This window comes from Gracilinanus agilis, chromosome 3 (assembly GCF_016433145.1).
Source record: "Gracilinanus agilis isolate LMUSP501 chromosome 3, AgileGrace, whole genome shotgun sequence".
Lineage (NCBI taxonomy): Eukaryota > Metazoa > Chordata > Mammalia > Didelphimorphia > Didelphidae > Gracilinanus > Gracilinanus agilis.
This window is the reverse complement of record NC_058132.1, coordinates 306,264,003-306,277,375: the sequence shown is the minus strand read 5'-3', so window position 1 is coordinate 306,277,375 and position 13,373 is coordinate 306,264,003. Positions and strand designations below refer to the sequence as shown.

General features: G+C 35.6%; 1 protein-coding gene across 2 annotated transcripts in view; it reads right to left on the bottom strand.

Annotated features, from left to right (window-relative positions):
* Positions 1 to 321: 321 nt before the first annotated feature.
* The window catches only part of INSIG2 (insulin induced gene 2), a 37,055-nt gene continuing 24,003 nt past the window's right edge, over positions 322 to 13,373 (bottom strand). Inside the window, exons 4-6 of one of the 2 annotated variants that reach the window (XM_044669920.1) lie at positions 10,498 to 10,664; positions 10,216 to 10,315; positions 322 to 897 (exon numbers count right to left, since the gene is read on the bottom strand). In XM_044669920.1, the coding sequence (XP_044525855.1) occupies positions 874 to 897; positions 10,216 to 10,315; positions 10,498 to 10,664 (291 nt within the window). In that variant the 3' untranslated portion in view covers positions 322 to 873. Of the gene's footprint in view, positions 898 to 9,180; positions 9,303 to 10,215; positions 10,316 to 10,497; positions 10,665 to 13,373 lie in introns of those variants that run through there. The other variant, XM_044669919.1, reaches the window with a different exon arrangement.

Here is a 13,373-nt window from a genome sequence, read left to right as displayed (position 1 = left end):
AAAAATATATGCAAGATTGTTTAAGAGGAAGAGCACCGAATGGGACCTTTTTTTTTTCCACACACACTATCCCTTGACACTTAAAAATAAAAATTTAGATTGACCCAGGATTGCTAGTTATCTAAACAATCACATTTCTTATGTTCTTAGGAATGCCTTCCCATGTTCTGTAGTATTTATCAGTACTACGCCTCCCAGGAGGCAGTTAGGTGATGCAGTGGATAGAGTGCCAGGCCTTAAGTCAGGATTCATCTTCCTAAGTTCAAATCTGACTTCAGACACTTATTAGCTGTGTGACCTGGACAAGTCACTTTATCCTCTTTCTCAGTTCCTCATCTGTAAAATGAGCTGGGGAAGGGAATGGCAAACCACTCCATTATCTTTGTCAAGTAAGCCCCAAGTGGGATCAAGAAGAGGCAGATGCAAAGGAAATGATTGAATGACCTGTCCCACCCTGCCACTCATCTGCACCTGTTGGAACCCACTTCACCACGATTAGGATTTGAGCTTGGTGTTACTTTTAGAGGAGATTTGTTCCCACCTATTCAATTTTGCTATAATTTAGTAGATGATCTTGAAGAATGGTCTAAAAATGCATCATCCTATGGTCAAACTCTCTGAATATAGCAAGACCTATCCTCAGGCAACATACATGTAATCTGTTTGTTTTTTTTTTAAAAAAGAATTCGACCAAAAATAAAGTTTTGATCGGTGAGCCCATATTTGATGACAATTTCTCTCCAGTTTAGTAGACCCTAGCAGAGCTTAGTAGACTTTTGCCCTCAGTTGGCCAGGTCTTCAAAAACCCAGGGTCACATCCATACATGATAAGCCTTCAAGATAGGCCTTTAGTGAAGTACTTTCCAGGATTTCTTATGTTAAGATAGTCTTAGAAACCTAGAAAAGAGAGTGGAAGGATATGAACACTAAAATACCTGCAAATGTCGATGTTCTAATTTTCCTTGTTAAAAAATAATGCAAGTCTGAGAAAAGCACCCATTCTAATAACACCTTCAAAAATCAAGTCACATTTAAGTATTCATTCCGAAAAATCATTGCATATACTATAAAAATGTCATAAACAGTTTAAACACTTACAGACTTTTTTAGAATTAAGGCCAAACTTTTACCCTAATACCAAGAAAAAAAATGTGTGATTAAAGGATCCTATTGCATTTTTAAAGATACAATTGCAGTAGAGTACTGGTAAAGGGAACATGACCTTGCAGAGACCAGCAAAAAGCAGCAGAGTGAGTGGCTCAGAGGCAATGCTAACCAAGAGCAGTAGAACCCCAGGAGGGATTCCAGTCCCAAAGAGAAAGGAATCCTCAGGCCAGTGACGTGACTGGGAGACACAGTGGGTCCTCTGAGGAGGCAAACAGCACTGGAGGCAGAGAATCCAGCTGGGATGCTACTCAGGGATGCATTCTTCCAATATCATGCCTCCCCTCTCTTACTGGTGGCATCAAGAACTCTGTGTGCGTGTACCCCATGTGGGAAAGAAAACACTTCGTTTTCATATATTTTCCAATGTCTGGCTTTGAAATTCCTGCATCTGGTTGGCCTAATCAAAGAAACTATGAGCTATAGTTTTGAGCAAATGCTGACCCAAGACATGCCTCCGATCTGCTGCTGCTTGTGGGGAAGCCCATGCACGCCCCCCTAGAAAATGTATCACCCAGTGCCACTAGCCTCCTGGCTGTTCTTTGCATGGTGCACCGCCTACATTTCTGAGCCTTTACTCTCACTATCCCCACTGCCTGGAAGCTCTCTCCATTTCTCCTTCAGCCTTCCCAGCTTCCTTCAAGGCTGGGCTTCCAGATTGCCTTTTGTCAGAAGACCTCTCTCTCCTGCAAAGTTCGTTCCCTCTACTCTGTAGGAGTCTTGTCTGTACCTACTTGCGCCTGTCCTGGGGATGCCCAGGGTGCTGCTGTGCCATTGTGTAGAAGGCTGGGGAGCCTCCCTCCAGGACAGTCTGTAATGGGAGTGCCCTGAGGGATGCCAGCTTCCCAGATGGGCTATGCCCACACACCTGGCACTGGCCGGCACTCAAAGAGCACCAGACAGGTGGCCTCTGAGATTGTTCTTCCACTTGAAGCTGAGTGAAGGTTATCATCTTGTGAGTTTGGTACAGTCCCAAAGTCAAGTCTATGGCAAATTTGGCAGCTGGTCCATCTAGCATGGAGGTCCCACAGCCTTGGAGACAGGACTCGTGCAGCAGTTATGCCGCATGTGGGCCAGAATCTGCAGAAACTAGGACAAGTCTAAGAGAAGTCTGAGCTCCCCCTCCCCAAGCAGAGGGAGGGTGGAGTAGAATGTGCCCCACAAAAAAGTGTTGGGAAGAGGGAACATGTCTCTTTTCTCCCTGCTCTACCTGGGAAGTAAATATCTCTTTGTAAAGGCAAATTAATGTTAAATGGTTATGGTGGAACTGTGGGCAACTATGGACAGGTGGGGAAGATGACTAGAATGGAGGCTCAAACTGACAGAATTAAAAGATCTCAACCCCTCAAAGGCATCCCCAAACCCCGAGGAGGCCAGAGAAAATAAACAATACATTTATATGCTTCCCACATGAAAATGTCTCTTAAGGGCAAGGATTATTATTTTTTTTTTAAACCCAGAACTGAACACAGCACTCAGCATTTAGTAAGCTTTATTGACTGAGAATTCAAAGTACTTTTTTCACTGTACTCCTGTGAAGTAGGCAGGAAATTATCTACATTTGACCTCTATTGACTTCTAATACAATACTTACAATTCTAATACAATCCGATAGAGATTTCCCCAAATACCCTTTGTGTGTCTTCTTCTTTCAGGCCCAATTGCACTAGCAGTTCTCACAGCTGGAATGCCCTTCTCCTCCTCATCGCTGCCTCTCAGAATCTTCCAGAACTTCCCTGAACTCCACCCCTACTACCCTCACTACTTGTTAAGGTCTCTCTTTCCTCCAATTACCTTTGATTTATTTCCCTGGACTAAAACACAAGCTCAAGGCATGGGCTGTTTCCTTTTGGTTTCTTTGCAGCCCAAAGGTGCACAAGGTGCCTTGCAGACAGTAGCTACTTAAAAGGAATACTTTACAGATGAAAACACTGACTCAATAAGTTAAATGACTTGCTTACAGTCACACAGATGGTAAATGGCAGGCCTCAAACCCAGTGCCCTTACGTTGTATGACTATATTGCTTCCTTAAATCTAAAGTATCAAAAATAATTACAGTATAAAACTTAGTTTTTCTTTTATTTGGTGTATTTTTTGTTACTATAAATGGAAAGCAATTTCATAAAAAATGTTATATAGTAGGATGTTTTAATTAACTGACAAACACATTTATAAGAGTATGCAGTCATTTGCATTTTGGATGAGGTGTTATGCTTCGTTCTAAAAACTGATTTCTCTGAAGCAAAAAGTTAATCAATATGGCTATAATCAATAATACATACAATTCCAAGAAGATTTATAACAATATATATTTTCCTGGTTTCACTATTGACCTCATCCAAGATAGGGACATGTTGATAATTCCACTAATAGTTGCTTTACAAACATTTTTGAGTTATACTTTAAAGATGGATTTTGGGGTTTTACAAATCAATTCTACAGACAATATACTTCCAGTTACATCCACAGGAAGGCTAAGATGACGCTGTCATTTATTTTCTCTCTAAAGTCCTCCTTTGTTGATCTTGAGTTTGTACAAAACAAAAAGGACTGTTTCAAGAAAGTATATTGTTTACTACCATGGAGTAGTCATTCCGAGATCTTAAAGTGACTTGTGAAGGTGATAAAGGGAATAAAAACGAGCTTCGGTCTATAGAACCAAAAGTCTAAGGTATGGTTTTTTAAAGATTTCCATCTAAAATAAATAGTTTCCCCACCTACACTGTTCTTCCCCCCTTTGTCTACCCGATTGCTTATAATGATGAATCAGTCTCTGACCCTATTCTGTACAAGGTGCATTGAGAGATCCTTTACCAAAAGGCAGAGGAGAGTCTTGTGAGCAGATCAGCATCACAGGACAGCAATGGCACAATGAGGCTCTACTACTTTCAGATAAAAAGAGAAATTGTTCTAAATGGTCACACCACCTATTGAGAGAACATTTCCTTTTTAAAGCCCCAAACCTTTAGGAAATACACTAAGCACTGAAAACATTATCTTTGGGAAGGCCAGGTCAGAGACAAAGAGAAAGTAACTGGCCTAAGTTTAGATTTCCTGTTTAGAATGAAAACAAACCCTTCACACCACAGACTCTTCATTAAATGTTCAACCAGTGAAACACTGAAAGGGAAAAATTGCACACACATGGCAATCAGTTTTGACAAGAGGCCCATCAATAGCCAAGTCTTTTACAGCCACATCATTATCAATCTGAACTGCCATATGATGCTTGACAACATTGTCTTCACAACTGTTGACATACCCTGGAAAAGTCTATCTTGTAAATCACAAAGTGACAGGTTTCCTAGATTTCATAAGTGCTAATAGGAAGAGAAGCAGAAAAGTAGAGATATTTTCTCTTGAATGTGCTGCATAAGCAAATATGCCATTTTAACACAGTGAAAAGGCTGATGACAATCTCACATTAGTATTGAATTTTTTTAAAAACCCTTAACTTCTGTGTATTGGCTCCTAGGTAGAAAAGTGGCAAGGGTGGGCAATGGGGATCAAGTGACTTACCCAGGGTCACACAGCTGGGAAGTGTCTGAGGCCGAATTTGAACCTAGAACCTCCCGTCTCTAGGCCTGACTCTCAATCCACTGAGCTACCCAGCTGCCCCAGTTCTCAATCCACTGAGCTACCCAGCTGCCCCAGTATTGAATTTTATAGGAAGGAAGCAAGAATTTATTAGGCATATACGCTAGTATATGCTAGGCAATGTGCTTAATGCTTTTACAAATGTCTCATTCAATCTTCACAACAACCTTGGAAGGTAGGTGCTATTACTGTTCTCATTTTATAATGGAGGAAACTGAGGCAGATGGAAGTTAAGTGATTTGCTCAGGGTTGGAGAGTTGATATTTGAAGCTGGATTTGAACTCAGGTCTTCCTGATCCTAAACCCAGTAGTCTAACCACTAAGCCACCATGCTGCCTCTACTTTAACAAATTTGATTCTTACCATAATCCTATGAAATGAATTAGATTCTTATCACAATCCTACGAAACATAACAATGAAACAATTATCTCTATTTTACAGATGAGAAATGAGGCTCAAATCATACCATACAAGCTCAACAGAATAACCAAATTCTTGCTAGAATTCTTGCTAGTAGAATGCACAGTTGCTAGAAATCACATTTCTAGTGCAGAAATGCTAAAAACTAGCTTTTTGGTAAAGAAATACTCAGAAGTGCTGTGAATGTGGCATGGTGGAATGGACTCTGAATTTGGGGTAAGAGGATCTGAATTTGAATACAAGTCCTACCACCTAGTATCTTTGTGACTTTGGACAAGTCAGCCTCTCTGGGCCTCAGTTTCCTCATCTGCAAAATGAGAAGTTGGACTAGGTGGCTTAAGACGCTTGTCAGTCAAAACGGTTTAAGGAATGCTAGCAAGTGCCTAGTATTCTGCAAGGACTACTGAAGAAAAGAAAATGGTTGCAGAGAAAGCATAAAGAGATAATTCCCCAGTATTACTTTCCTGATCAAAGAAAAACTTCCTCTTTTCCCCATGTAGTATGAACACAAGGTGTTCCAAAAGTCTTTGTGCAATTTTAAACTTCAGCTATTAAGAATAAAAACTGTACTAAGATTTTGGAACATCTTGAAAGGGGTAGGAGTACTGAATTATTCATCGCAGGGAATTGTAACTAGATCAACAAAACAAAGCTACACCATGGAAAGTTTCCTTATAGAGAACAGCTCTTGTAATGGCATCTCTTTCAAAGGGATTTTTACCTGAAGTCAGAGCTAACTCAAAAGCCTGTCTATGAGGATAACAGACATATGCAGTCCTTAAAAAATGAGTCTCTAAACGTGTGAGGTGAAAAGTAAGGGAAAATTGTAGAATTTATCAAATTCAAAGAATTTGGGGGTTGAGGTGGGGTGGGAAAGAGGAAGAAAAACTCATTTATGTTCCCCTAATTAAAGGAGAGTCAATAAACAAACTCATTGGTAGAATTCTTTCAGTATAGCCATGGTAAGGAATGGGTGCAATATTCCCCCACCACAAGATTTAAGAGAATAGCACTGTGTGTTGGAGTCAAGAGGATGAGTCTTTCCTCACTTCCTTTTTTTCCTCCTCCTCAGGGATACCCATTTCCAAATCTGTGAGTTTTATGCAGCATTGTTTCCTGGAATGAAGTATGTGGCATGTTATAAGACAAAAATATAAAAACCTTTTTTCTCACTAAGTAAAAACAAAGACAAAAGAGAGAATCAACTGGCAATAAAAATTCATCCATTATGCACTCATTTATCCATTACCTAAAGATCTACTTTGTTCAAGGCACTGACAAGGTGCTAGGGTAGATGCAAAGATGAAGTAAACATAATCCTTGTCCCTTTATTCTAATACAAAAAAAGGGGGGGGGGGACATTTCTTGTAACTTAACTTAAAAATCAGATACTAAAAAAAAAGATAACAAGAATAAGATACATATTATTGAAACTAATTATTTCTTAGACATAATTAATATTTTGAGTTTTTTGTCAGTTTGTTCAACATAAAAAATTTTTAAATATGATCCTTAAATAAACATACAACTGTCACAAGATCCCACTCTATCACAAAGTGCTGTCTTCCATTTCCATATTTACTATCTTTTCAATTCTAGCAACCATACTTACTGTTAGTTTCTTAACAATTAGATATCATACACATTCTGAGTAAAAAAATAAAATCCAGAGGAAAACTACAGGAAAATGATTATAAAATGTGCAAAAAACTAATTTATGAGAAAAGAGAAAGAACTAGCCTTGGCATTTAGCTGAGAGAATTGACACAAAGTAATTATAATAATCATCTACAAAAAGTTAAAGATTATAAAAATGCAGATGGCTTTGGAATTAGAAATATGGTTAAAAAATATATCACTGAAGTAGAATGAAATACTTAAAAGGGAACTGGGAATCTTTGCCAACTTAAAGTGATGGTTCCGAAAATTACCCAACCTAAAAGTCAAGCTACCTGTCTGATGAAGAAAGTGTGAAAGAGATTTTATTTTCAATGCCTATTTCTCAACTCGGCCTACATGTCCATTTTTCCAAGCCCCAGGCTGTATATTCAATATGACAGGTACTTAATAAATGTTTAATATAATCTTCTTAGACTAATACATAAATATTAACTGTGCTTCTACAAGATCTTAATACCAGATTTTCATTACATTTTAGTTTTTCAGATAATCTGCAAAACATTTTTAAAAGCCTGATGTTGATATATATATCATAATAATCTCTTCAAATAATAGACTTATTTTTCTTTCTTCTTTCTTCTGACAAGTTAAAACTGTATACGTTATTTGACCCATCAGGCCGTTTCACAGTATGATCATTACAAACTACTAAGACAAAAAAAGTACAGAAATGATAATTACATATTTAATATGCATTTTGCTCTTAAAAGCAAGTTTTAAAGTAAATACATCAGAAATCTTCTAACTTCTTAGTAAAGATCTTATAGTGCTTATAAAGTTGTATCTAAAATATATACCTATTTATTCTAAATTAATGATAGCTTCTTGAAGATAGCATAATAATTTATAGTAGCCTACACATGCTACTGTAGTAAAGGCTGGGTCCACATGGTCAGTATAAATTCTATTTTTAGGATTTCACAAATATCAACATCAAAATGTGAAAGCAGATTAAATCTGGCATAAATGGTCTCAATCTGGTAACGAGTTTTTGAAACTAAAGTTTTATTTATTAAAATCTACCTGATATTATAGGAGAATGTGGGCATATGTAAAGATATATATATATAGACATATGTGTATATATTATGTAATATATACACGTAGTTATGTATACCTACATGCATACATACACTGGATATTTTGAAATAATTTCCCCCATGTAGCAAAAATGTATTATCAATTTCAAATATGAAACTTGGAAATAAATTAATGGATAATAATATACTTTAAAACTATTCTTAAGGGACTATAATCTTAAAAAGTAGATAAAATGCACAAAACTTTTAAACAAGACCTTTAATATACATAAAACTTTCAATACATATTTAACCAATAGACTGGAACTCTTCACTATTGGGTATGTTAATACATAAAAAAATTACATGCCCCCAATTGCATATAATGAGGCCATAAATCCAAGGGTTCTAATGATAAGTGAACCAAGCCAAAATGGTTTGTTAACAATTACCAGAACCCCGTAAAGAGCATTAGAACCTTCACTTCTACAGATTTGGGAGTTTTTTTATATGTGCAAAAGAATTAAGAGGTGCTAAATTCCTTGTGACTGTTAAAAAGCCACTTTAAACATTGCGTAGTTGCAGAAAGCCATTTTTTTCCCCAAAAATTCACATTCATTCTAATTTTACTCTTTTGTGACCCTTATTTTTGCCTACTCCATCCTCTCCTAAATTCATACTGAAAAATAATAATGCTGATAATCTCTCATGGGCTTCACATACAATACTAGTAAAATTTGTCTAAATAGTTGTTTACTCTTTGGATCCTCTCCAGTATTGCAGGTAGATATGTATTTTAAAACAATTCACAAAAAGTTCATCTTTATCACAAAAGACAAAAAATTCAAATACTTAGGCTTTTCTTTACACATTAAAATAGAATTCCAACAATAAAGTAGAATACCCATAACTCACACTGCTGTGCATAGAAAAATAAAAGGCAGGAAAATAAAAAATAAAAGAGAAAATATCAGCCATTCAATTGAATTCTTGGCTTTCCTCTTTATATTATGCCATTTCAATAATTTTTAAAATGTTCATAGCATACTCATTTTCTACATGACAATAATAGAATGTTTTGGCACGTTAACATTGTGATACAATATGTGTTATGTTAAAAAAAAAATTAACTCCTCTATTAACCAGTATTCTTATTTGTGGTGCATCCTCATCTTTTTACAGTTACTAAAATCAAATACACAAAGGTCTGTAACTGATTGACAGAAGTAGCAATCACAGATTGCAGTAATATATACCACTGAAGGAAAAAACTGCATCTTAGCAATTTTACAGTCCAATGTTTTCTTGGTATCTCTATCATTTACATGCTTCTTTAAATCTTGTTTTTTTTCTGTACAAAAACATATTTTTGCTTTCTTCATTCTTGATGAGATTTTTCTGCAGTGACTTTACATTCATACTGCAAAAAATTAAAAAGTTAACAAATGAACCTTTCTTTTACAAAACAGATCCCAAGCAAATATAAAGCAAAAATGCTTTGCAGAATTTTTAGGATATGATAAGAATGTGGAAAAAGGAATATTTGCAGATAATTAGAAAGCTTAGTTATAGGTCTAAAAAGCAGGTAAACATGTTTGTATATATAAGTATAATTTAAGACTGAAATTACTTGAAAAGAGTAAATCTTTTTGTATGATCATCAAGTAAAAAATACCAAAGAAGGGCAGCTAGACTTAAGGACTCGAGTATGCTTACTTATCTTGAGAACATGTAGACATTTTGCAATTTGAAAAGAATAATATCATTAGGAACCAACACATTAGGCACTATTCTGGAAACCAAACACTGTTATGTAAAATACCCTTAAAAATTTAAGCACAGGTTTTGCACAACTGATTGAAGGCAAGAAAAAGTACTAGACGTTACTTAGACATCACGATTACTAAAGGTAGTGAATTAATCTAACTTGCTCAAAAAAAAAAAACGAGGAAGGTATCAATGGGGAATCTTTTTAAAAGTTAATAATATGCTAAATCTAACAGAAGAGCAAAAAAAAGTGGTAAAATTTACCAATGGGAATTAACTAAATAACACTCTGAGTATGCCACTACCTGGAACACTGTGAACTCAAACTGAATGTAATGTGTTGGTCACATGAATTCTTTTTAGTTTCTCCTTTCATAACATCTATCTTTTCAAAATCATTACAACTCAACATCTGCTCCAAACTGTTCATTTCAATGTGTTTTCAAAGTAGATAGATCTTTAAGAAATTTTCTTTCTTCACAAATAAGATTTCTTTAAAGTAATATATAACTATGAAATAAAACACTCCACTAACTAAAATAGTATACAACAAAACTTCAACTTACCATGGCCAGTTGCCGACCAATATTTCCCATTGTTATACCACCGGCAAAAAATATACATGGTAACCAAGAACGAACATAAAGAAAATCTGGAGATGTATATCTAGAATGAAAGACATAATTTTTAGTGGTACATAGAAAAAAGACAACTAAGCCCAGAAAAATCTGACTTAAAAGAAAATTATCATGAAAGTGATGAATCAGATATACTCAATTTCTAAGCATGTTGAAATCCATTTTTCTTTTCATTCATCATAAACCACCACCAAAAAGACAAATACTTACTGATAAACCCCATTATAGACTAGTAGTTGAGTGACCAAGGTTGCCAAGAAAGCAATTCCTACTCCAAGGCCAAAACCACTTCGTGATCTATCAAAAGTCCACCACAAGCCAATGGATAGAGCAGCTAGAGTGAGAGACAACTGTATATTGTTGTCAAAATCTACTTTCTGGAATTACTGTTAAGGATTCCTTTTATAATTTCCAATAAAAAAAAAACAATGGCATTTTGCAAAACCAAAAGAAGCACTGGGCAGGATACTGCTGGGAGAGGGGAATTAACTGTTCACTTTCAAACATACTGATTTTCAATCCACAAAGAACGCTTCAGTCCATAAGAACAGTTGGTAACATTATCATCACTAATATTTACCGAGAAAATAGAGGACATGGACAATTTAATAGACAGAAAATAGTATCCTTTAACACCCTCAATGACAAAATCAAATTATTTGATACATAATTTTCTATATATAAAATATATCTGAAAGCTTCTCAACACAAGTCTAAAAATTGACATATAGCTTTACAGTTTGGAGGTTTTGGGGGGATAGCTTAAAAAAAAGCACTTGTGAGATTATTTCTGAAACTATTTTAGAATTACTTGAAAATCATACAGGAATTTGAAAATAGAAGAGTTGACAGCTATTTAACAGGGTACCACATTTTCTATGTGATTTACTGACAGACACATTTTATAATAATGCAGTTTAGAAACAAGAGTACCAAGGACACAGTATGCCTTTCTATTATGTCAACTGTTCTAGTTTTAATTTGTTGTGGATAAAGCCTTGAAATGGGCATTATCTTGCAACCTGTCACGTTATTTTGGTGTCTAAGACTTTTTGGTATAGGACAGTTTGCTCAAGTGATATTTTATTTCAAGCACCTACTTAAGCATCTATTCACAAATGTGTGGCTCTTTTCTTCCTCAAATCTCTTTTTACAAAATAGAGCTTTGCAAATTCAATTTTCTCATTTCTTTGCTAAAGGATTATACTAAAGGTATTAATTTCAGATGTCATTAAAAGGGCATTATCTATGTCCCACAAGGCCATACTATGGCTCTTCAGACATATGAAGCTCTCTGGGGTTGGGAGTGGGGAGGGGAGAGGGTAGCCAATGTTTCTCTTGAGACCATCTAGTTCTGCCTTCACTGAACAGAAAGGACAAGCACAGTAGACAGAATTAAAAATATCCCACAAGGAGCTCTCTTTTTCCTTTCAACATATCCCATTGCTTCTCTTCTCTTCCCAGCAACCAGCACTTCTTCTGCCTCACTTAACCTGAAGTGTTCAGTAACGAAGAATTAGTCAGGTGTAACTCTCCAAGGTTACTAAGTGTGGTCATTCAATGTCTAGGTTTAGGTTATACTATAAGCTGGTTTATAGCTGTACTTGTTGGAAAAGCTTTTCTTATCCTTTAGCTGGCAATAAACTTTACAGTCCAAAATAAAGCTCACAGTATTCTCTGATTTCTAGTAAGCAGTAAACATACTACTAGAGTATGAAATCTGGCACTAGATGGATCCATTTTAGATTTCAATCAAGGAATTTGGTAAGAATATCATTACAGGTAAGTATCAAAATAAATCTGAATAAGAGCAAAAGGAGGATATGTCCCAGCATATCTCAAAATGAATATGCCTTTAGAAAGAGTAATTAAACACCACATTCTCACTTCATAAACAATAGCTAAAGACTTTAGGTAAGAAAGTAAAAAGAAACTTTAAAATAAAAGGAAATCATTAGAAAGGAAGGAGCCTCAGGTAATTTTCACAGTAAAGATGGTTGAGGAAAAAATTAGTTTAAAATAAAGCATGATTATCTGGATTTGAAATGGACCTTTCTTCATTATTCAAAAAGAGGAAATTGTACCACAATGGTATCCGTGAAGCAGAAGCTCCATGAAGGCACTGACTGTTCCCATTTTTGTCTTTTTATCTCTAGTTCAATGCTTTTTTTTTTTTTTTTAGTTCAATGTTTTACACACAGTAACTCTACTAAATTGCAAACTCTAGTCTATTCAGGGCAACTGGGTGGTATAGTGGATAGAGTGCCAGGCCTGGAGTCAGGAAGACCTGAGTTCAAATCCAGCCTCAGATACTTACTAGCTGTGTGACCTGGACTAGTCACTTAACCCTTTCTGTATCAGTTTCCTCACCTATGAAATCAGCTAGAGAAGGAAATGGCAAAAACCACTCCTTTATCTTTGCCAAGAAAACCCCAAATGGAGTCATGAAGACTAAAACAACTGAACAATAATGGTCTCTAGTGGCTCTAAAAATCTATTTTTGAAGTCTCTCCCAATCCAATGAGATTTATTCTCTATGTGACCACAAAATTCAAAGGACTGAATAAAATTAACAACTTGAGACTATTCATAACAGAAAGAATAAATTATCAATGCAGAATCAGAATAATAATGGCCACAATATTGTCTCAAAGCCTCATTCATTCATATGCTTCTATGCATAAGGGTACATTTATATAGCCTAGACATTAATTAGACCCAAAAAATAATATTTCATCTTCACATAAAAACTCTAATTTCTTTAAATTTGGAGGTACAATAAAAGACTATTTCCTACCCTCTCCCTAGTTACTTTTTCATAGCTGACCTCTTATTAAAACTGTGGTGAGTCACAACAAAGACTGCTTTCTCAGTATTCCTACCTCAAGGTTCTTGCCATTGCTACTCTCAAGCACTACAGCTTACAATGAAACAGAAAAAGATAAAGTGTCTCTCTTAATGCCTCTCCTAGGGTAAAATAAAGAAATACATATATATTTATATTTACATATATAACTATATATATATATATATATATATGTTAAATCCAATGAAAGGGAAAGAGTTTTTATGGGGTTATTTGGTTT